This window comes from Eretmochelys imbricata, chromosome 5, assembly GCF_965152235.1.
Source record: "Eretmochelys imbricata isolate rEreImb1 chromosome 5, rEreImb1.hap1, whole genome shotgun sequence".
Lineage (NCBI taxonomy): Eukaryota > Metazoa > Chordata > Testudines > Cheloniidae > Eretmochelys > Eretmochelys imbricata.
In genome coordinates this window covers 73,147,298-73,172,885 of record NC_135576.1, presented here as the reverse complement: position 1 = coordinate 73,172,885, position 25,588 = coordinate 73,147,298, and the positions used below count along the sequence as shown (strand labels likewise).

Genomic DNA, 25,588 nt, shown 5'->3' with positions numbered 1-25,588 from the left:
AAGATGCAAAGAGAAATGGGGGGTGTAACGATGGTAACTCATCAGTAACAGTGGAATATAACAGAGCGAAGAATGCAGATACTAAAATATTAATACATATACCCTGACACAGTCTAGATAAAATTGCCTGAGCCACTAAATGTCAATGGTTCATATCACCTTACTTCACTTGTTAACACACCACCGAAAAAGAATATTCAGTAAATTTAAATACATGGTTGACTTAGTTGCCCTTCCAAGTAGGGGCATAGTATTGTCCTTCTGAAGAGTACAGTTTGAAATATTTAAGGAACTTCCTCTTGAGAGGAGAAGTATATGATAAAGAAGCCTAGGTGTGGGGTTTTTTTATGTTCATAAAAAGAAAAGGAGTACTTGTGGCACCTTTAGAGATTAACCAATTTATTTGAGCATAAGCTTTCGTGAGCTACAGCTCACTTCATCGGATGCAGTGAGCTGTAGCTCACGAAGGCTTATGCTCAAATTGGTTAGTCTCTAAGGTGCCACAAGTACTCCTTTTCTTTTTGCGAATACAGACTAACACGGCTGTTACTCTGAAACCTGTCTTTATGTTCAGAATGTGATAGCCCTTGCAATGCATAATGAGAGAAATCTGTATTTCTTTTAGTTTCTGTGCTGTGCTTGAAGGTAGCGAGAATGACATGAGATTTGTATACTGTGCTTCCTGTATCTGCTACATGCTGAACAACTGGTCAGGCATGGATCTGAAGAAAGCGATAGAATATATAAGAAGAAGTATGGTGAGTTTTTATAAGTGTTTTTTGAAAAAATGATATTCTTCAAATCTTAAGACTGTAGGTTTTCTGCGTGCTGCAACATGTGGCTAAAGCAGTCACCAGCACTACTAAATATAAGCCATAACCTTTCATATAGTCCTTTGTGTTTCCTGGTATACTGAGTTGAAAGAGGAGTGGTACAGTAGTATTATAAATGTGTAAAAAGCACAAACTTTGGAGGATCCGGTGTAGTCTCCCTGATGCAGTTAACATGTGGTTTGATCTTCCTGAATAGACTGGACAGAATAACATGTAACCATGTTTCTAGACTGCAACAGCCTTGGAGCAGGGCTGTTCCAAAGTCTAAGATCATAGTTAAAACATCATTCCATGTCTCCTGTACTGCAAGACAAACTTCAGTTCTCTGTTGCTCTCTGTTGCCATGTTGCAATCAGTAGGTCCCTCAGCATGGTAGGATTTATAGTATAGACACTGAAGATGGACGTTCCCAGCTCGTAACATTCACCCAGATGAAAAATAGGCAGTCCTCCATTTCCTATTTTCTTTTTATAAATAGTATAAAACTAGTAGCTGAAAGCCTATGCTGTCACGTAGGTGTGGCCATTGGGCCAGGTAAGCCACCGTCTGTGCATTCTACCACATTCCATCAGTGAAAGTGTTGCATGCAAATTAGCTGTAGAGTAATGGTGATTGCTTGAGTTGCTTCTATCAGAATGGTCTAGGACAGGGGTCAGCAACCTATGGCACACGTGCCAAAGATGGCATGCGAGCCAATTTTTAATGGCATGCTGCTGTCTGCCGGACCTGGGCAGACAGCAGCGTGCCACTGAAAATCCAGCCCGGCACAGCCCGCTCTTTTCCGCCCCCCAGCCACTGCTCTCTCCTTGCAGGACAGGCAAACTTTCCGCTTCCCTCTTCCCCCAGCGTGCTGGGTTTCTGCCCCTCCTTCTCTACCTCCCTGCGGCCAATCAGCTGACAGCCCTTGCTAGGGATGGGGAGAGGTAAAAGCAGAGCTGCAGCGCGCTCTCTGCTCCGGGGACCTTGGGGAAGTGGCTGGAATCAGGGCATGTCCCCTCCAGCCCCCTGCTGTGAGCCACTCAGGGCAGGGGGCTGGGACCACCCCCACGACCCCAGCCACACCCCCAGCCCTCTGCCCTGACCCCTGCACCCCCCCCCACAACCCCAGCCCTGACTCCAGCACCCCCCCACACATACCCAGCCCCCCAAGCCACCTGCCCTGACTCTTGCACCCTCCACATCCCCACTCCCACCCTGAGCACCAAATGGGAGTTCCTGCACCCCCCTCTCACACGCCCACCTGCCTTACTTATAATACATATAAGGCTTACATTATAAGCCTTACTGTAGCTATACACTGCTATGTAATTTGTAAATGACTGAGAACTTAGAACCAGTACTCCAGCCTCATCCTCCTGGACTTGTCAGTTGCTTTTGTCAAAGTTGTCCATACCCATCTTGAAATCTTGTCTTCTCTGGGCTTCTGTGACTCTCCTCTCCTTGTCTTCTACTGCTGTCATTGCTTCTTCAGCATGACCTTTGGAGGTTTCTCCTCGTCCCTCTACCCCCCCACACACCTCCTGCTTTCTGAAGAGTTTCCACAGGCCTCTGTCCTTGGTCCCGTTCCCTCTCTGCACCTTACCTCTGGATTATTTTAGTCTGCAAACTCCCGTTCAGCTATTGTCTGTATTTTCTCTTCCTCCAGACCTGTCTCCTTCCGTCCAAACTGAAATCTTGGTTGGTCTGTCTATCTCCTTGTGGATGTCTGTCAGCTCAAACTCAACATGGCTAAAACAGAGCTCTTAATCTCCTCCCACCACTACTACCCTCCCCCCACTACTCCTTTGTCAATAACTGTGGGCAACAGCACCAGCCTGCTTGTCACTTAGGCCCATAACCTGGGTGTCATCTTCAGCTTGGACCTCTTTCAAAGCCCTCACATCTGGGCTATGTCTGAATTATGCAGATTCTTTCTGCACAACATCTCTAAGATACAGCTTTTCCTATCCATCCACACAGCTACAGCTCTGATCCAGGTTCCTATCTCAATTTACTGCAGTATCCTTCTCGCTGGCCTTAACTATGCAGTCTTACCTCACTTATCCATTCAGAACGGAGCTGCAAATATGATTTTCATAGCCTGTCGCTTTAATCATGTCATTCCTCTTTACATCCCTCCACTATCACCTCAAACATAAGCTATTTGTCTTCATTTGAAGGCCCTTCATGTTTTATCCACGTCTTGTCTTGTCATCCTCAATGAAGATATTGACTCCTGCCTCTGATCAGCCTGTGATACAAGCCTCAATTGCCCACTTGTTAAATTTTCAAATGCATAGCTTTGTGCTTTCTCCCAGGCTGCCCCTCACGCTTGGGAGGAGCTCCCAGTAAACATCTGCAAAATTACGCATTCTCTTCTTTAAAACTCTCCTTTTCCCTCTATAAAAAGCTTGGCAGTGGTTAGGCCACTGGTGTGCTGAGACCACTGCCTGTCATGCTGATCAATATTGTCTCATTGTTTCCTTGTATTTCCCCCATCTGCCTGCATACGCATCTGTTGTCATTTGTCTTCGATTGTGAGCTTTTTTGGGGCAGGGACCATCTTTGTTCTGTGTTTGTAAAGCACCTTGCACAATGGAATCCTATTTGATAACTAAGGCTCCTTGGCTTTATGGTAATACAAATAATAACAAGGAGTCTGGTGGCACCTTAAAGACTAACAGATTTATTTGGGCATAAGCTTTTGTGGGTAAAAAACCCACTTCAGATGCATGGAGTGAAAATTACAGATGCAGGCATTATTATACTGACACATGAAGAGAAGGGTGTTACCTCACAAGTGGAGAACCAGTGTTGACAGGGCCAATTCAATCAGGGTGAATGTAGTCCACTCCCAATAATTGATGAGGAAGTGTCAATTCCAGGAGTGGGAATGTTGCTTTTGTAGTGAGCCAGCCGCTCCCAGTCCCTACTCAAGCCCAAATTAATGGTGTTAAATTGGCAAATGAATTTTAGTTCTGCAGTTTCTCTTTGAAGTCTGTTTCTGAAGGTTTTTTGTTCAAGTAGGGCTACTTTTAAATCTGTTATTAGAATGTCCAGGAAGATTTACATGTTCTCTTACTGGCTTTTGTATGTTACCATTCCTGATGTCCGATTTGTGTTTTTTACCCCCCCCAGAGCTTATGCCCAAATAAATCAGTTAGTCTTTGAGCTGCCACCAGACTCCTTGTTGTTTTTGTGGACACAGACTAACACAGCTACCTCCTGATACTTGACTATAGGAAGCTATAGGAACAGACTCTACTAGCTCTATGCTTACTGGGGACTCTTTTCTGTCAGGGGAATCCCTAGCAAGTTGCTTGCCAGCAGTGTCTGCTCCCTGGCCATCTATATTTAATTCTGGGCCAGTGTCCGAAAACCGCAGCTAGGTGGTATGACCCCACTACAGGCCTGGTATAGGTGAGTTCAAGCGTCACTATCAGGGCTAGGCACATTTACTTACACAGTTAGGAACCTAGACTTTTTGAGTGCGCTTTTCTAACCCTAACAGTTTGCAAAATATGGAACCTAAAGAGCACGTCTTCCTGACTACACTTTTGCTTCGCCCACACTTGAATTATGATTTGGTTTTAGCAGCCAGTATTTCAAGAACCAGGAGAGCTAGAAACCAATGCTTTATATCAGAAAGGAAAAATAAAATTAACCACTGCTATTATACTAGCATAAGCTTTTGTGAGCTACAGCTCACTTCATCAGATGCATACTGTGGAAAATACAGAAGATGTTCCTATACATACAAACCATGAAAAAATGGGTGTTTCTCACTACAAAAGGTTTTCTCTCCCCCCACCCCACTCTCCTGCTGGTAATAGCTTATCTAAAGTGATCACTCTCCTTACAATGTGTATGATAATCAAGGTGGGCCATTTCCAGCACAAATCTAGGGTTTAACAAGAAAGTCTGGGGGGGAGGGGGTGTAGGAAAAAACAAGGGGAAATAGGTTACCTTGCATAACGACTTAGCCACTCCCAGTCTCTATTCAAGCCTAAGTTAATTGTATCCAATTTGCAAATGAATTCCAATTCAACAGTCTCTCGCTGGAGTCTGGTTTTGAAGTTTTTCTGTTGTAGTATCGCAACTTTCATGTCTGTAATCGCGTGACCAGAGAGATTGAAGTGTTCTCCGACTGGTTTATGAATGTTATAATTCTTGACATCTGATTGTGTCCATTTATTCTTTTACGTAGAGACTGTCCAGTTTGACCAACGTACATGGCAGAGGGGCATTGCTGGCACATGATGGCATATATCACATTGGTAGATGTGCAGGTGAACGAGCCTACTATCAGAGGCTCGTTCACCTGCGCATCTAACACCCCCCCCCACACACACACACACTCTCTCTCTCTCTCTCTCTCTCTCTCTCTCTCTCTCTCTCTCTAGTTCCTCAGACGTTCTTGTTAAACCCTGGATTTGTGCTGGAAATGGCCCACCTTGATTATCATACACATTGTAAGGAGAGTGATTACTTTAGATAAGCTATTACCAGCAGGAGAGTGGGGTGGGGGAGAAAAAACCTTTTGTAGTGGTAAACACACATTTTTTCATGGTTTGTATGTATAAGAACATCTTCTGTATTTTCCACAGTATGCATCCAATGAAGTAACCTGTAGCTCACGAAAGCTTATGCTCAAATAAATTGGTTAGTCTCTAAGGTGCCACAAGTACTCCTTTTCTTTTTGCGAATACAGACTAACACGGCTGTTACTCTGAAACCTGCTATTATACTGAGACTGCTGTGTGTGGTATTGTATAGGCTGCCAGGATGATCCATTTTTTCCCCACCATATAAACAAGTCTTCCTGTATGTTTAATAAACAAATATAATAGCCACAGTTAAATCAGTCGATAATGCAGGAAGTGTAGAATCTGTGAAAGAAAATCTGCAACGTTGCTATTAAATTCTGAGGATGCTGTAAATAACCTAAAATAAAAATATTTTATATTCAGATGTAGCTATGAAATTTATTTTTGAAGTTAATTTTATTTCAGTGTAATACTCTATCTAATTATAATGCAAGCTACGTATATCCTTGTTTTTGTTTTTTTTCCTTGCGAATGCTTAGCTCTGTTATTTTTCTACAATAGTATCTTGTTTTGATAGTCCACTAATTACAAGGCAAAATAGATGGCATCATTAGTGAACTGCTGTCGTACAAAGATGTGGTTTTGTTTCACCATATCTTATGTCACCATTTGCAAGTACATGAGGCCTCTTTATATATCTGAGTGCAAGTCATAGTTTATGAATTTATTTTTTTTAGTAATGCAAATTGTGAAATGCAACTGAGGTACAAATAACTTTAAGTAGCAGCGAGATTGATTAGCTGTAATAGATATTTGTAACTGAACTCCTAAACTCTAATTCTAAAATTTCCTGTTGTGTCAGAATTGAGACACAAACCTTAACTCCAAAAATTGCTACTGCAACTTGAATTGTAGAATTAAGCACATCAGGAAAGGCAAAAGTTTTAAGATTGAACATACCTTTCAGACTAGAACTACACTTCAATATTGTAACTGTCTAAACACTGCATCTTTATAGATAATAGCTCTCTGTGTGTATTCGTTGTTGTATCTACTGCCTTTACTGATGGCAATAAGTGGGTTTTTAATTCCTGTTTGGAACCTGTTTGTTCAGCTTTCCCTCATCAGTAGAGCTATCAAGTTCGGACTGCAGAATTTTTATTGATGTGTAAAGTCCATTTTGACTTTCATATTCAGAGGTGAGTTTGTGAGCCTGATAGTGGGGGAAAATTTAGTGAATTGAACAAGGGTGATTTGGAATCACTGATGCAATAAAGATAAAAAATGCCATTTTTAGTCACCCTTTAGAGTAGAGAGACAAATTAACTACTTTGATTATGATATCTCTACAGATTGACTGTGATGCAAATGTCAGGGGGCTGGAGTTAAGATTGTGCTTAATTGATTTACACATTTCCTGATTTGGATAGGATTTAATTATTCAACTTTCGTACTGCAGCAATGATGAATTCTTTTCATTATCCTTTTTAAAATAAAAAAGTAGAAAATTAAATTAATGGGGAATTTTTGTCTAACAGGATCAAATTCTCTAAAAGCAACTAGTGCCTGTGTCTGTTAAAATTTTAGGCTAATTATGCAGCTGAACATAATGCACTTTTTGGGTTGCACACTTAACTTTTCCCCAGAGCTGATTATTTTGCAGTACATAAAGCACACCACCTTATTTTACAATTATTCAGTTTATAGAGTTAACTAGCTTCACTAGCCTAGCTCTTCTTTCCTCCAGTGCTAATCAGCTTCCCATTGCTCAGCAGTTAATGGGCCTTTGATGCTTGGCAGCACATAGGGACTGCATGCTCAAAATGCACTGATAATGGCTTAAGGGAACTTTGTGCTGCCTATGCTCGGTCTTCAAATGTTCATAGCGGTTGCTTAGAATCAACTTTTCCATGCTCCTGCTTAAAGTTTGTCAGATGTGAACTTTCAGAATTCATCCTTTTTAGTCATCACCACTCCAAAAAAAGACACTGGTTAGAATATATGTCCAGTGAGGAATATTACAGTTTTTAATATGAAAGCAGAAAACCGCTAATGTGTTCTCTGTGATAAAGACTATGTCACTGCTTGAAGGTGAAATCGTGTGATCTTGAAGTGCTGGGCACCTGCCGTTTTCCTAGAAATAGGAACATGGAAATCAGACCAGTGGTCTGACTTGTCAATATCCCATCTCTGATGGCGGCCCCTACTAGCTGCGTCAGAGGAAGATATAAGAAACCCCTGGTCAACAATTATGGAATAACCTGTCCATAGTTGACAGTTATAGAATAACCTGGCCAAAGGGTAGTTTGCTTCCTAATTCTGCTAGTGATTTAATTTATTCTCTGAAGTATGAGGCTCTATATATAGCCTTTATTTTTGTATGTGCGTGCGCGCACACAAACTTTGGATATTCAGTATAAATATTGACTCCTTTTTTTTGAATCCTACTTTAAGCACTTAGTATCTAATGATAGAGTTCCACAGGTGGTTTAAGCATTTCTGTGAACATTTTTCATGTTATCCATTGAAGTAGTGTTGCCACTCAGTTTAATTGACTGTCTTTTTTTTCTTGTAGCATGGGAAGGCTTAATAAGGTTGCTGTATCTAACTTCTCTATATTATTTATTGTTTTGTTTATACATCAGCCATGTCTCCTCTTACTGGTTTCCTCTAAACAGTCCCAGACTCTGCAGTTTCTTGACGTATGGTTGGTTTGTCAAGGTACTGCTTGCCCCCAGATCAATGCCTCCCTCCCCCCTCGCCCAAGTCCCTCTCACAACTCAAGTCTCTCATGCCCTACCCATATATTGCTTCCCCCCCATGTTGTCTCTGTTACATGCAGAATGAAGATGGAGATGTCTGGACTGTGGCTTGGGTGCAAGGGAATTCAGGACAAGAAGGGGAACTGATGAGTGGGAGTGTAGGCAGGAGGAGTAAATGACTCATGTCTACACTGCAATTAAAAACCTTTTGCTGGCCTGTGTCAGCTGACTCAGGCTTGGGTTAGGGGGCTGTTTTACTGAGGTGCAAATTCAGGCTTGAGCTGGGCTCTGGGACACTGTAAGGGGGGAGAGTCCCACAGCTCAGGCTTGAGCCTAGCCCAAATGTCTCGACTACAGTTAAACAGCCCCTTATCCTGAGCTCTGCGAGCCCGAGTCAGCTGGCACAGGACAGCTGTGGATGTTTAATTGCAGTGCAGCCATACCCTTAGCTGATTTTTTCCTAGGTCTCTGGTAATGGGTTATGCTCTAGCAACCTTAATTTCGTTAACTAAATTATTTGGGGGATTATACTGAAGTACTAACTGCTACTAAATAAAACAAATTTGAGTTAAAAATCCCACAAACCAAAGAGCATTGCAGTATATACTATTGTCATTCTTTAACTTGCTTCAGTATTGTGTCACAACGGGTAAGTAACACCCACTGCACAGACATCCACTGATACAGGATCATGTGAATTGGAATTTCTAGGACAATGGAGCGAGCCCGGGATGGAACATCAGCCCTTTACTCTTTGCTTTAAAAGGCTTAAATCAGAATGAAGAAACTATATTTTTTAAAGGTGATATTTTATAGAATATCAGTTTGTTCAGCAGAATGCTGATGCTTTCCCATTCTTTCCTTTCCCAACAAGTGTAGATTGTTGTTGCAGTTTAGTACATAAGGCCTTTGTCTTCACTGCAGAATGTATTGTATTTAAGCACTGTGCTGCTTACATGTACTAGTGGCCTGACTGTTACATTCTTGTGCACTAAATGACTCTTGATTTGGGAACAGACATAGACAAATAGGATAGACTCTTATCTTGTCTAGCGTTTTGCAGATGCTTTGGCTCCTTAAGGGGGACACAGCTCCTGCAGAATGTATTTTAAAACCTCCACAGAAGTGGTTTTTCCTTGCCACTTGACTTGGTACCGTAATACTGCATAATTCTAGAACCTTAACTTTAGCATTTTAGCATATAATCTTTGAAACAAACTTTAATTTTTTATTTTTTTTAAAGAAAATGCTTATTAAAAACTGCATGTGTTCAAACTGTGCTGCTTTGCTGACAGGTCAATGTGATGCTGATAACTTTTGATGCACAGTGTATGCCTTTGAAAAGCTATTGGCCAGTTAAAACTAATTAATTAAAATAGATGTTGGTGTGGTTTGTGATGCAGGTCTTGCTAATAAAATGAGAAATTACATAATCAAAATACATGTATGAACAATCTATTTCTGAAATGGCTTTTTCTTTTTCAGTCCTATGATAATGGGCTGGCACAGGGAGCTGGACTTGAATCTCATGGTAAGAGCCTTAATTTTTCTCCATTCTTAAAAACCTTAGCAATTAAATGAAGCTTCTCAGAACATTGCTGGGGATTCAGCATGCATGCCTTTCCTCCCTTGTTGGTATTTCGGGTTTTCAGAGAAGTGGGGTGAAGAGAAAGCAATGAAAAGGTTCTCCCAGAACATGTGGGCTTCTTTCCTTGCCATGACTGGCTCCATCCCCAACACTAGACCAAATGGGGGTCCTAAGAATTTTCTTACTCCAGTATTCTTACCTCAGCAACTCTCCAGTCTCCTCCCTCTCTGTTCTCATTCCTCACTATGGGACAATTAGGTTTCAGAGTAGCAGCCGTGTTAGTCTGTATTCGCAAAAAGAAAAGGAGGACTTGTGGCACCTTAGAGACTAACCAACTTATTTGAGCATAAGCTTTCGTGAGCTACAGCTCACTTCATCGGATGCATAAAGTGGAAAATGCAGTGAGGAGATTTGTATACACACAGACCATGAAAAAATGGGTGTTTATCATACACATTGTAAGGAGCGTGATCACTTAAGATGAGCTATTACCAGCAGGAGAGTGGGGTGTGGGGAGAGAACCTTTTGAAGTGATAATCAAGGTGGGCCATTTCCAGCACATTTCCAGGAGTTAACAAGAACCTCTGAAGAACAAGAGGGGGGAAGGGGGGAGGAATAAACATGGGGAAATAGTTTTACTTTGTATGATGACTCAACCACTCCCAGTCTCTATTCAAGCCTAAGTTAATTGGATCCAATTTGCAAATTAATTCCAATTCAGCAGTCTCTCGTTGGAGTCTGTTTTCAAAGTTTTTTTTGTTGAAGAATAGTCACTTTTAGATCAGCAATCGAGTGACCAGAGAGATTGAAGTGTTCTCCGACTGGTTTATGAACGTAAAGGAATAAATGGACACAAATCAGATGTTAAGAATTATAACATTCATAAACCAGTCGGAGAACACTTCAGTCTCTTTGGTCACTCGATTGCTGATCTAAAAGTGACTATTCAACAAAAAAAACTTTGAAAACAGACTCCAACGAGAGACTGCTGAATTGGAATTAATTTGCAAATTGGATCCAATTAACTTAGGCTTGAATAGAGACTGGGAGTGGTTGAGTCATCATACAAAGTAAAACTATTTCCCCATGTTTATTCCTCTCCCCTTCCCCCCTCTTGTTCCTCAGACATTCTTGTTAACTCCTGGAAATGTGCTGGAAATGGCCCACCTTGATTATCACTTCAAAAGGTTCTCTCCCCACACCCCACTCTCCTGCTGGTAATAGCTCATCTTAAGTGATCACACTCCTTACAATGTGTATGATAAACACCCATTTTTTCATGGTCTGTGTGTATATAAATCTCCTCACTATATTTTCCACAGTATGCATCCGATGAAGTGAGCTGTAGCTCACGAAAGCTTATGCTCAAATAAGTTGGTTAGTCTCTAAGGTGCCACAAGTACTCCTTTTTCTTTTTGTGGGACAATTGTTGCAGCACTCCTTCCTGATGATACACCCCAGTTCTGCCAGCTGTGGATGTATTCTATAATCATTTCCTGTGTTGAATCACAGAGTCTGCTTGGGGCTGAATTTTAAAACTACAGTTAATTTTTATTAAAAAAGCAAATTGTGACTCGAGTCAGGAATTTTTAACTTGGTGCTTTTCTGGAGCACAAACGTTCCATTTATCCCTTTGCAGCAACAGACAGTGCTGAGGAAGGTAGGCACACCCTGGAGCAGTTGGACCATCCCTGATTTTGAGACTTTGTTATGTTTATCTGAAGCCTACTAAATGCTAGTCGGTTATAATCTTACCACGGGTTTTTACGTAATTGCATCCATGTTTTTCCATGGTATGTTGAAGTTGAAAACAAACTTAGCAGAAAAAGAATCCATATTTAAATACGTTCATTTTAGTAACTTATCCATGGTCTTTTAGCATTCTATCCCATTTTGTTACTTTGGTGTCTCTTCTCCATGGGAATGGTTAGGATGAAAGTCCATGGGCCTGATTCTCACTGCACCAACTTCAAAGCGTCTTAACGCTTCCAGTGGTGTAAAGGGATCTTAGTCTAAATGAGACTCAGGCCCCATGTCTTATTGTATCTACAGCTTACTCAGGTTCTTCCTCAGGGCGCTTTTTTGGGGGGGGGAGGGGAGTATTCCAGGGGTCGGCAACCTATGGCACATGTGTCAGACAGCACGCAAGCCAATTTTTAATGGCACGCTGCTGTCTGCAGGGGACCCCGGCAGCATGCCATTAAAAGTCCGGCCCAGCCCACTCTTCTCCACTCACCGCTCTCTCCTTGCAGAACAAGCAAGCTTCCGCCTCTTCCCCCAGCGTGCTGGGTTCCTGCCCCTTTTCCTCTCCCTCCCTGCGGCCGATCAGGTGGCGGCCCTTGCTACGGAGGGGAGGGAAAAGCGGAGCCGCAGCGCACTCTCTGCTCTGGGGACCCTGGGGAGGGGGTGGAATCGGCACATCCCCTCCAGTCCCCTGCCATGAGCCGCTCAGGGCAGGGGTCTGGGACCACACCCACCCACGACTGCAGCCTTAACTCCAGCATCCCACACACACAAACCCAGCCCCCTGCCGTGACTCCTGCACCCCCCACACATACCCAGCCCCCCACACTCCATGCCCTAACTCTTGCGCCCCCCACATCCTCACCCCCACCCTGAGCACCAAACCGGAACTCCTGCATCCCCCACTCCCCCAAACTCCCTCACACACTCCCACCAGCACCCCTCTCACCAAATGGGAGCTGCCCAGGTAAGCACTCCACACCCAAACCTCCTGCCCCAACCCTGAGCCCCCTCCCTCATTCTAGCTCCTGGCCAGACCCTGCACCCCAACCCCCAGCCTGCTCCTTCACCCCCAGCCCTGTTCTCAGTGCACTCCCACCCTCATCTCAGTGCAGAGAGAGGAAGAGAGTGGCTAGAACCAGGGAGAAGGTAGGTATCTACTCTCTGTGGACAGGGCCAGGACCCCAGACCGGCAGCAGGTTGAGCGGGGCCGGCGGACGGGACCCTGGCTGAGCGGGGCCCTGCTCAGCCCACTGCTAGCCTAGGTGAATGGAACCCTAGGCCGGCAGCGGGCTGAGCAGGCCGGCAGTGTAAGATCAGCATGTTAATTTAATTTTAAATGAAGCTTCTTAAACATTTTGAAAACCTTGCTTACTTTACATACGACAATAGTTTAGTTATATAATATATAGACTTATAGTGTGAGACCTTCTAAAAACGTTAAAATGTATTACTGGTACACAAAACCTTAAATTAAGGTGAATAAATGAAGACTCGGCACACCACTTCTGAAAGGTTGCCGACCCCTGCTCTATGCAGAGGCTGTGGCACAGAGTCCATATCTAATTACAAGGAATAGATGGAATTCTTGGAGGTAATTCACCACTGTTTTATCTACATGAGTGGTTCTCAAAGTTTCGTACTGGTGACCCCCCCCCTTTCACACAGCAAACCTCTGAGTGCAACCCCTCCCCCCTTAAATATATTTTTAAAGGTGTTTTTAATTTATAACACCATTATAAATGCTGGGGGTAAAGCGGGATTTGGGGTGGAGGCTGATACCTCACAACCCCTGAGGGGTCATGACCCCTGGTTTGAGAACCCCTGATCTATGTTTCAGAAAATCTTGCCAGCTGAGTTAGTTTCTTTATGACTTCCAAGCTATCTGGGATTTCCCTTCTGGTTCCAGATTTCTCTTCAACCTCACTTTAATGTAAAAGTCACAGTTTGAGTATTGTCGTGCTAGCACTTTGCTGTTATAACACGGGTCCTCAAACTTTTTCATAGTGTGGACCACATCTTAACATAGGTTTTTCTTATTGCCACCTCCCCTCCTGTTTTCACAGAAAGTCCCCATGGCACCCACAGTAACTGCTTATATAGAAGAGTGATTTTAGGGATATATATATATATAGTGTGGGTATGTTTGCTCTCACTGCAGTTCAATAAGTGGAGTGAGCAACCAGTTCCTACTGGACCACTGAAATTTAAGAACCTCTGTTACAGTGCATTTTGCAGGGGCTTCTATAATGTGTAGCAGTGTGGAAGCTGGGAATGGGAAGAGTGCAGAACTGCCAGTAGCGTGTAACTGGCTCAGTCTCTAAGCCAACAGAATACACTAAATTATCTGCAGATTATATTCTGTACTCATAGATTAGCAGCCTGATTGGGAGATGTCTAGTTTGTCCAATTCTGAGTGTCTCCATTCTAGGAAACCTAGAACTAGTATCTGCTTAATAGGCAAGTGCTGAGAGCCATTTATAACAGGCCTACCTTTACTGCTATGTTTTTAGCCCACTACAATTGTGGGGTCACTGAACTGATATGGGAGACATTTTAACAAGGACATTTATGTAATTGTGTAACTGCAGCAACTCATCTGCGTGATTCATCAGCATTGATTAGCTTCAGAGGGAGTGTCTAGCCTTGTTCTGTTAGGACTGGCAATTGGATTGTAGATGAAACGTAGGAATTTGGGATGAGGAACGGTGGGTGAATGAGGTGGTTCAGCAGCCAGCTGTTTACGGGCCTGAAACCAATAAATCTCCAAGTTGGAGCAGCAGCAGGAAGAAAACCGCTATAGTAAATGTTCTGTAGGAATTAAAGGTTGGGAGGAGATAAGGAACTTTTTCTTCCCCTCCCTCTTTGAAGGGGAGAGAAACTTCCACCATATCACTCCTAAAGTAAATCTAATCAGGCATGGGAAAATTTGGTGTATTTTGACTGAAGCCTTTTTTCTTGTACTGGAATGATGTGGCTCGCTCATTCGCTCAGCCTGCCTCTTTAAATGTGACACCACTGCTTCAGATTCCTGCTTCCCATTAGCTTGCTTGTGTAATGTTACGTATGGAAACCAGTCTGCAGCAGTGAGTAGTGGTGGTGCCATGGCGGTGGGCAAATGAGCGAGAGCATTTACATAATGGGGCAGCACTGAGGCCCACCAAATTCCATTTGTAATAGTATGTGTAATACTTTGACCTCTGTGTTGGATTAAGGATCACCTTATTTGTCTGGATTTTAGACTTCAGACCTTTCTGAACTCCTTTACACAACTCTGTTTGTTTGATATTTTGTACTACTTGGTAGCTTGTCTTATCTTAATCAGAAGTTTTAACTTCAATGAAAAAATGTTGCAGAAACAGAATTATTTCTTACAGGTGGCTCCACGTTCTGTGGTATTGCCTCACTGTGCTTGATGGGTAAATTGGAGGAAGTATTTTCAGAGAAAGAACTGAACAGAATAAAGAGATGGTGCATAATGAGACAACAGAATGGCTATCATGGACGTCCCAACAAACCTGTAGACACCTGCTACTCATTTTGGGTAGGAGCAACACTTAAGGTAATACATATATTGTAGCAATTATATTAACCTGTTTGACTTGGTTAACCAACCTTCATCTCCTCAAGTTAATTATAGGCAGTGCAAGTAGGCTTGATCTTTGAATTACTAAACTATTTTGATCTCTGTACATTTATGTACTGGGCTACACATGTCTGCTGCTTTCTTGCAAGACGACAGGTTACTAAAACCTACCATAACTATGCCCCAATGCACCACTTATAGCTGATAAAATGGTAAAGCTTCTCTTTTAGTAGGTATTTCTGTAACTCTGTAACTTTTTTCCAGCTCTTGAAAATATTCCAATATACAAATTTTGAGAAAAACAGAAATTACATCTTGTCAACTCAAGATCGTCTTGTTGGTGGATTTGCCAAGTGGCCAGATAGCCACCCAGGTAAATTTATTTCTCAGAATCCTGATGTGTGTTGTGTTGCAAAATGTATTCTAGTGGTCCAAGAGGTGGCTCATTTTTAACACAAATAAAGGAATATTTTTAATTCTGCCCCCCCTCAGAAATATGTGCAATAGTAAGCCATAACATATAATTGGAAGGCTATATTTTTATAATGTAAAGTATACATCTCCCTCTGCCCCTTTTTCCTTGTTTTAAAATGTCACAAATGAACTGCCCATTATTGAAAGAGAAAATAGCAAACAACCTGGTCATACTATTTAGTATCTGAATAGTATTTCCATGTATTTAAAATAATTTTATCTAAAGAGCATAGATTGTGTAATGGGTATCTTTATCAAGGGCCCATTTACAAATATTCCAGAGCTTGTTCTTTTTAATGAACATACTAAGAGCACATCAGACAATATTGCGAATGAAAAAGCTAATGCAAAAAGCTTAGAGGAAAGTACAAATAGTACCTAAAACTTTTCATCTATTCGTAGGCTTGCAGAATTCAGTTTTTACTTTTCATAACAATAGATGATTTATTTTTAAACATTTTTATTATCCATTTAAATGTACACTGTTGAAAGAAATTATGCAGTGAGTTTCAGGCAGTGGGGAAGGTCAGACAATATTTAATGAGAGAGGTTGAGATTCCAAAAGTTAAAGCTTCATAACCATTCAAACACAAATTGTCAACATCACATGTCCATATAAAAAGTCAGTATGCTTAATCTTCATGCAGTGTCGAGAAAAAAATTACATTGTGTCATAAGGAAAGTTTTTGTATTCCAAATGCATTAGGAATCTAAGAACAATTCTTCAATGTTTTAGGAGAAAAAAACTTACTCTAACTCGCAAATTGGAAAAACTAGCAGGAGTCTCGTTCAGCGTGAGTCTATGTGCAATTGCACATCAACATCAATGTGCAGTGGTTACCACATACAAATTCACTACATTCTCCACATTGCTTGCTTAGTGAGGGAGATGTAGTTTCCAGTTACAATACAAGATGCTCACTAGATGCAAACATGTACACAACTATTAAAAATACAGGATAACAGTGCAACATGTTTGGGATACATTTGTATCCCATATACATTTTTGCTATAAAAGAAATGTTCTTCATACTAAACTCAAGTCTTTTTTCCTGACCTGTGTACATGTGACAAGATCCAAAAACAGTACAGTTGGAGGGCTACTAGTTGGTGAGCTATCACAACTCACAGGGTACACCATTATCCCAGGAATGTGGATGAGAGTTAAATAAAACTCCTTAATCAGCATTTTTCTTTCTTCGCCTAACTGTAAATTTCAGTTATTTATAGATGAAAATATTTTTTTATTTGTGTGTACAGTAAAATTGACATTTACTGACATCAATAAAAATTAACCCCTTTCATGCCTAATTATGTGCTTGATATGTGTGTAGTAGCTAGAACCCCTGTATGTGTAGTTTTTAGAGCTCATCTGGATTTAGGAAGGAGATAGCTCAGTTCCAGATATTAAAAATTGGTGGCATTTCAGTAATGGGTAATCAGATCTTGGACATAATTTGAAAATATGGAGATGTAGCAGAATGTGAAAACAAACTTTGCACTGGTAATAACTCTTGTAGCAGCATTTAGGATAAAGGATAGAGAGGATAAACCGTCTCTAACTCACGAGAAGAAGATAAAATGTAGTCATAATCAAGGCAGCAACTGTTCAGTATCCACGTGTGACAGAAATTTCAGCCGGGCTATAGTTTAGTTAGTAGAGCTAATTTATGGGCACATATGAAAGAGTGGTTCTACTCTTATAATAATGGCATTGAGAGAGTCTGTTTATCATATCAGTGTCCAGATCAAATGAGCTCACTTTGCACATAGAATCATAGAATATCAGGGTTAGCAGGGACCTCAGGAGGTCATCTAGTCCAACCCCCTGCTCAAAGCAGGACCAATCCCCAACTAAATCATCCTAGCCAGGGCTTTGTCAAGCCTGACCTTAAAAACCTCAAAGGAAGGAGATTCCACCACTTCCCTAGGTAACCCATTCCAGTGCTTCACCACCCTCCTAGTGAAAAAGTTTTTCCTAATATCCAACCTAAACCTCCCCCACTGCAACTTGAAACCATTACACCTTGTTCTGTCACCTGCTACCACTGAACAGTCTAGATCCATCCTCTTTGGAACCCCCTTTCAGCTATCAAATCCCCGCTCATTCTTCTCTTCTGCAGACTAAATAATCCCTGGACACAGTACTCCAGCTGAGGCCTCACCAATGCTGAATAGAGGGGAATGATCACATCCCTCGATCTGCTGGCAGTGCTCCTACTTATACACCCCAAAATACTGTTAGCCTTCTTGGCAACAAGGGCACACTGCTGACTCATATCCAGCTTCTCGTCCACTCTAACCCCTAGGTTCTTTTCTGCAGAACTGCTGCCTAGCCATTCAGTCCCTAGTCTGTAGCGGTGCATGGGATTCTTTCGTCCTAAGTGCAGGACTCTGCACCTGTCCTTGTTGTACCTCATCAGATTTCTTTTGGCCCAATCCTCTAATTTGTCTAGGTCCCTCTGTATCCTATCCCTACCCTCCAGCGTATCTACCACTCCTCCCAGTTTAGTGTCATCATAACTGCCAGTCCTGCAGAAACTCCTCAGGGATCAAGATGAGTTCTTTCCTTCTCGTGCATGATCCCCAGTAATAGTCTGCAGTTCAAATGAGGCCCCCAGTTATACCTGAGCCAGTCCCATTGGTTTTCATGTTCCGTGGGCTTGCACAAATGTAATTTACGGAGACCTAGGCCTTGTCTATATGCAATCTTTATACCAGTTTAACTATATATTGGGTAGGGAGGGTTGATTTTTTTTTTTCTTCCCCTCACCCCCTCCCCCCTGCCAAAATACTTAAATTGGTATAGTCCATGGTGTGGACATAGTTGTTATATTTGGTATAAAAGTGCTTTATGCCAGCATAGTTTATTCCCCTTCTCTACAGGAATTGCTATACTGGTATGAGCACCTTTGTACTCCTTACTGTGTCCATGCTAGGCGCTTTGTATCACTTTAACTATTCTGGTGTAATTAAAGTGGTATAATTTATGTATATAGACAAGGCCTTAGTAAAGTATTAGTCTGGTAACTGGGTCTGCGGTGCTAATAGAAATAAAAAGTCAAGTTAGAAGAAATAATTGAATACACATACAGAGCAGCTGTATTGAGTAAGATGTTACTTTTACATACGGTCCTCAGAGTAAATCTGTACTTTAAAGGCTAAAACTCATGGCCCATCATTGTTCGTGCTTGGAAAGGCAAACAGTGCTTGTGGCTTTTCAGCAATCTTTCCTTCATCCTGTAACCCTGCTAATCCTGAGGCTATCCGAACACTACTTTCAGCAAGAAGGGGTTTGGGGTTTTTTCCCAGGCTAGACAACAGCTATAGCACCTCAATATTTTCATTAAGTCTCAGTTACCTCTTAATTTTTCTTCTCCTCCTTCCCTTCTAAATGGCATTATTCTTGTGATGTGCCCAAGCTCTTCTGGTCTAGGAAGCAAAAGATTTGACATTGTTTCTATCCCAGCCCCCATATGCAGCTTTACCAGCCAGTTGGCTAGTTTAATTATTTTAGTGACCTATAGCGTGGTATAAGAGGAGCTCCAGAGTGTTCCTGTTGCATTAAGAGCCATTTAAGCAAATCCTTTAACCAATTTTTTCCATGAAGAGCTAGGATACTTTGTGCTGAATAAGGAAGAGTTCAGACGAAACTGTACAGGAAAAAGCAGCATTCTTTGGACACTGAAGTCTTGTGAGGTGTAGCTGTATTTGCTGCTGCATCTTGTTGATCAATCCTTACCATTGTAAGGCAACTGAAATCCCACTTTTCTTTATCTACATGCACATCTTGCTTTATTAATACACCAGAAGAAAGCAACCTGTTGAAAAGCTCAACTGTATGAAAGGTTTCTTAAACATATTTTAAACAACAAAACTGTGTGTGTATTAAAGATAAGACTCAAGACTGAAATTTGGATAAAAATGAACCTTCCTACTTCGGTTTTGTATTGGGCACGCATATACTCACAATGTACTTCCTGCAAAGCATGTCTGCTGTGTGCCTGTAACATTTGCTCTTTTTTGAGAGCATGCTTGTGATAAACTTAAATATTCTTCCTGACCACAAAAATGGAACAGGCAGGTTGAATGTAGAACTGCAGGGATTATGAATGTTTTATCCTGGATCATTCTGGCAGGATCTGCATCTAGGGGGGAAAAAAATCACTGATATAACTCTCTGCTAACCTTGGCAGCGTCCCAAAAGCCTGGATATCTCCTAATAACAAATTAGTATATTTTCTTTGTTTTTTTGCTGCTGCTGAATATCAACTATGTTAAGACTTCACAAAATTACAATTGCTGTGTACGTCTACTGTGATACCTTTTCCCAGCTGTTTTTTTTCCATGTAGCTGCTGACAAGTTCATGTTCCTGCTTTTAAGAAAAGCTAGAGAGGCATAGTTGAAAAGAGACTATCCTTCTTTATTAAAATGCGGTTCTACTCCAAAGGGAGACTGACTATAGAAATGGCATAACATTCCACATTTGCGAGTCAATGGCTTCTGTATCAAATGTGCACGGTTTAAATGATTTTTTTTTTTAAACTGTAGACAGCCCCTGCAAAATCAGCCTGGGATCTGAAAGTCAGACTATGTTCTCCTGTTGTAAAGGTTCTCCCAACCTAATTTTGTTCTCATTTACATCTACAATTCAAAGCATGCTGTCAGTGAAATTATAGAGCCCTGTTGCTTTCATTGTAACAGAGCAGAATTTGAAGATAGTGAGGACTGCATAGGTGGCCCTGCAAACTGAACTTAACAAGTCTGTTGATGTGTGGGCCAGGAAAGATACAGTTCATTATCCTTGTGCTGTTTTGATCTGCAGAGCTGCAAGTTTGGATTAGTGTAACTCTTGATCCCTGGGCTGTTAAATAAGAAACCCTGTTCCCTGTGTGTGTAAAATCATTGAAAGTACACCTGTAGCTGAAACACTTCAAGTTGATTCTCAGAAATTGAGGAGAGTAATCTAGACAGATATGTGCATACAGGATTGCAGAGTACATCTTTATCGTTGTTTCAGAGCACAATAAATTAAGCCTTTCAACACCCTTGTGGCATTGTTATTCCTATTTTACAGATGGGGAAACTGAGACAATGATTTGTCCAGTGAATCAGGGTCACTGCAGAAATAAAACGCAGGAACACTTGACTCATAGGCCTGTGTTCTATTCATTAATTAATCATACACTCTCCCTAGTATTCACATACGGCAAACAAAAGCCAACTTTTTTCTTTGTTTAAAAGGCTTTCACATTGTTAGGCATTTAAGAAGATTGCCCGTCTCACATTAATTCTGCTGCCGCTCAGTGACAAGTATCAAGAACAATAAGAAATCTGTGTTTTTGTTTTTACAACTCTCATTAAAAACGAATGATTCCATTAATATCCATTTCCCCCTCACTACTTGTGTGTAAATCCCATTATGTTTAAAGCTTCAGAGGAGAATACAAAAAAAAACCTAAGATCTCGAAGCATACAGAGAGCACAGGTGAGGCAGAAGGAAAATGGGAAATAAAGAATTAGCTTGATAAAACATGGAGAGTGAATAATGTGAAAACAAACATGCAGGAAACATTAAATGTAAAGGTATTTGAGTACAACAGCCTAAATTGAGATTTGGCAAGGAAGCCATGCAAATGATACTTGCTTCATCCAGTTGCTGTGTTCCATGGTTGTCTTCTGCCTGTGTGTCTTATTCACAAAATATTTGTCTCCACAACTCCTGACCTTCAAACGCCTTGAGATTTTTATTATCACTTCAAATAGCCTGAACTGTGCACTGCTTTTTCTGTCACAGTCAGTATGTTTTGGCTGGCATTAAATTCTGCACTGTCCTGCACAACTTCAGAGCTTCTGGGTTAAATCTGCCATATATGGGCAGTCGGGTGGTACTCTGTAAAGGGGTTTCAGTGAGCATGCTTGGGGAGTTTTCCCATGGGTGAGCTGTTGCTGGCAGACACATTTTCAGTGAGGTCACCCAGAAGGAGATGTGTGTGGTGAGCATGTTTCTGTGTGCACAGCAACGATGCTTTATAAGGATGCTTTCTGGATATTTGGCTGGAGTATGTGCAGATACCTTTTTGAAAAAGATCAGTTTGGTAACTCTGAAATGACAATGAAACTGAAAAGGTTATGGAGCCTTGATATGGTTGGGAGTGCCATATAAGAGGTAGCTTTCTTCCCCAGCATTAGAGAAATCCCCATGAATGGGCTGGTAGAGGTGTTATGGTGGTACTTGAACTTTCCAGATTCTGCCTTTTCATAGCTGCTAGTACCAAAATACAGCTTGCTGTTTTAATGAACAGTCAGCTATCATCTATGCCCTCATCTACAGAGGTTGCTGCTACTGTAACAGGAGTAATTTCTCTATGCTAAAAAAAAATCCTGTTTTAGAAGGAAATATTTTTAGAGTGCCTGGGAGGGAATGCTTTAAATAAGCTCCTGACTCTCTCAGGCTCTTCCACATCTCTGTCATGACCTCTCATATGTGATCAGCTAGGTGGGAGAGCTCTTTACTAAATAAAGTAGTTGTGCTTCCTAGAGTCTAGTCTTAAGACAGAAATTCCAGATCATCTCCTCGTACTCAGTGTGTGGTAGGGCTTGGTTAACTATTATATTTTATATTTGGAGTTAGAAAAAGCCAAATATAACTAGGAACGTCTGTTTGCCATTTATCTTTCAGTGCTTGGCTTAAAATTGGTTGGTGTTTTGGAACACAGAAACAGTTGGTTATTACTGCATGATACACCAGGAAGCATTTACATTTTAACGAACTCCCTTGCTATTTTGTTTTCAGATGCTTTGCATGCATACTTCGGGATCTGTGGCCTGTCGTTAATGGAGGAATCGGGCATTTGCAAAGTTCACCCGGCCCTGAATGTAAGCACAAGAACCTCTGAACGCCTTCAGCACCTCCATCAGCTCTGGAAAACTAAGGACTCTAAACAGTGTTCAGATGACGTGCACATCTCTACATGACTGATTTAGACTCAAGCTTAGTTTGGTAGCATAACTGTAGCCCAGGGTTAAAAGCCATGTATAACCAATGTGCTCTTTTTAAGTGCTGGAGTCATACAATCAAATCCATGTTACTGGCATCTCTTTTTTAGCGAATGGCCTTTAGCCAGTTGTTCACTGGGATAAAAGGAAATTTCAGTTGTGTAGAAGTTTGCCACTGCAGACTCCTGAAATGGCTCGTACTTCTAAGAAATCCCTTGAGGCAAATTTGTTTTCATTTGTATTTTATTTTTTAAAATTTGTGCATACTGTGTCAAAGTTTATAATGGGGGAAGTGTCTTCAAAATCTGTTTACATATTATCATACAGTATAGCACTGAACCTCACAAAGTTCTTAATGATCGTCATGTTTGGGTAGAGAAACCCCTATGTTAGGTCTCAGTTGAAGGTAGATGTCAGCTTCCATAACCTTTGTAAACAAAAAATAAAATTATTTTATTCAATATAGACAGGATTCCTAAAGTTGTGTGGCATTATTACATTAATTCCATAATCCACTTGTATAGCTCAAACTAGGCAGATGCAATAACTTGATATGAAGTATTTATTACCTTAACGAGAATTTAATTAAATATTTATGGCATATTAACAATGGGATGGGAAAGTAAACCAGCAGAATCCTGGGGGTATAGGTACCTTCTGGCAAGGTGCCATCACAGAGGGTTTCTGAAGTAGAGTGCCAGAAATGTTGGTAGTGTTATACCACTCAATTACATCTTGATTTCTTTCAAAATATTTCTTCCCTTCTATTTTAAAGAAAAAAGTCCTGATTCTCTTTAAAATGTCTGAATATGAAGAGCAGAAAGTTGTATTTTAAAATTACTGTTTGATGCTCTTTTTTTAAATAGTTTTATTCCAAATAAAGTCCAATAAATTGAACATTTTCAGCCGTTTGCCAATATAATCTCTAGTTGTATCAGACTTGAGAGGTGCAGTTGAGGTGCTGTTCTGAGTTCAAGCAAATCATTTTCTAGCCATTGCATTTGACACAAATCTCAATTGCTTAAATTTTCACAGACATACAGCAGGAAAATGCATGATACACCTAACCTTGCTATAACCTCACTGACCTGCATATCAAAAAGCCACAAATTCTCATTTAAAAACAGATTTTCAGCTTCACTGTTCACTGAGGAGCCACTGCTGGAGGCCAAATAAGTGACGTGCTCCTGACATCTGCCTAAAACTGATCCAAGAGGAGAAAATAAAGACCTTGGCCTCTTCATGCTGGTGGACGAGAGTGACCCTGGGGTTGGCCTTTCCAGCTCATTAGAAGTGAATGGGGAGGGTAGTCCTCTTCCTTCCACATAGGGAACTGGCAGTGACTATCTTTAGTTCCTCATGGTGTGGGGAAGTGCAGTGATGGGGCATTCTAAGCTTACATCAAGCTGCTGATGAAAATGGGGGGTGGATGTTGTTGGAACTAGCTTTTCTTAAAGGTGTTTCTCCCCTGTTGGAGAACCAGCTGTCAGGTTTCTCATGGCAAGAACCCACCACTTTCCCAACTATCGGTAGGAGCAGCAGACTTGAGAAGAGCAGCACTCGTTCTTAGCGCTAGTGCTGGAAGTGGGTGCAAGTGATGAAATGGCACTCCTTTTATTGGCCTGGGTGGGGAGTGACATCTCTTGCACTGACTGTGCCACTGTACATTGTGGATTATACATTAGAGGGTTCTCTAATGTATGGCTGACAAGAGTCGCACCTTGTGCCTGTGATCTAGCCTTGCAGTCTTTAGGGAAAATCTTGGTGAAAAACCACAAGAAATGGGACTCCGGTGAAAACAGTGAGTCGTGGCCAAATCCATAACTACTTTTAAATTTTGGAAAACTGGCTCACATCTCACAGCAAATATGCCATTTGCCATTTTTTTGCTTTGAAAACCAGCTACAGATCTAATGAACCAGCAGTAAATATTTCAAACTATGGCAGCATGCCAGTTAAACTATTTAACACCCTCCTCTTCCTTCCCTCGCTCTTCTCCTTTTCCAGCTAGACAACTTCAGTCAGATCTTTTCAGGCTGAATGTGAGCATGGTTGACAGCAGGCTTCAGTTTCTCTTGAGTTGGAATAATCAAAAAAAATTGTAAAGTCACATTTGTTCCCCATTAACTCCTTTAGCTTTGTTCTTAAGTCCCTCAACTGTTCAGGCCTTTGCCTCTCATTGAGACTAATTACTTTGATCAGTTTGAAACCTTAATCTTTTTAAATTGACAAAGATCTGTCTCTGTGCAAACAGCCAACTTGGCATGCATGACTTGTCATTCTTAATGTCCCAATCTTCTTCAAACAATGGGCACCGAACAATCCAGTACAGCAACCGTTTTGATTCTGATTTCCAATACTACTGAAGCTAGTAGACATAAATCTAAATTTCATATTAGTGTGAATTGCTTACTGCATTGTCTTCCTTGGTCAGCAAGTGTCTTGACTAGGGAAAATGTTTGTCCGTATGAAATGCTTGAATTAATAACTGGAGAAAAACCACCTGGAAACTCTTAAGATCTAATGAAAGCAGTTATGTAACCAGGACAGCAGCTGAAAATGTAGCTTGAAAGCATGACAAACAACTCTGTCCAGCTATAATAACCCTCAACTTTTCACAGAATCTGTTTATAAATTTGTGAAGCTAAAATTCCTAAATAAGCAGTGAATGTATTCACTTTATTACACTTATCCAATAAATAGTGAGCAGACAGGTGCAATACAGGCTTGAGAGTGTAATAGCTTCTCCATTCTGATGGAAACCTGCAATAATACTTGACACTTGCAGATGGAGGAACTGAAACTGCTTTATAAGAATGCGTAGTTCTCCCCCCTTTACAGATGGGGAAACTTTGGTGTGGAGAAGTTAATTCGCCCAAGATGCCAGTTTATTAAGTACTGGGCAGTTCTGCAGACGTTCTCTATGCAGAGCTACCACAATTGAGCCAGGACCTTTCATTGTTTTTGTAATGCTGGTATTCTGCACATCCGAAGAAACGTTGATTACCTTCCTAAATACAGAACTACAGCAGCCCTGCTACTCTAACTCCTCCTCCTCACCATGATGCACTATGTA

The 25,588-nt window shown here is 41.3% G+C and overlaps 1 protein-coding gene across 4 annotated transcripts in view; it reads left to right on the top strand.

The window, feature by feature from the left end:
* The window catches only part of PGGT1B (protein geranylgeranyltransferase type I subunit beta), a 70,138-nt gene extending 47,165 nt beyond the window's left edge, over positions 1-22,973 (top strand). For all 4 annotated transcript variants that reach the window (XM_077817331.1, XM_077817330.1, XM_077817332.1 and 1 more), the window contains 5 exons: positions 626-758; positions 9,607-9,652; positions 14,830-15,014; positions 15,303-15,411; positions 22,310-22,973. In XM_077817331.1, the coding sequence (XP_077673457.1) occupies positions 626-758; positions 9,607-9,652; positions 14,830-15,014; positions 15,303-15,411; positions 22,310-22,491 (655 nt within the window). In that variant the 3' untranslated portion in view covers positions 22,492-22,973. The remainder of the gene's footprint in view (positions 1-625; positions 759-9,606; positions 9,653-14,829; positions 15,015-15,302; positions 15,412-22,309) is intronic.
* Positions 22,974-25,588: the final 2,615 nt, after the last annotated feature.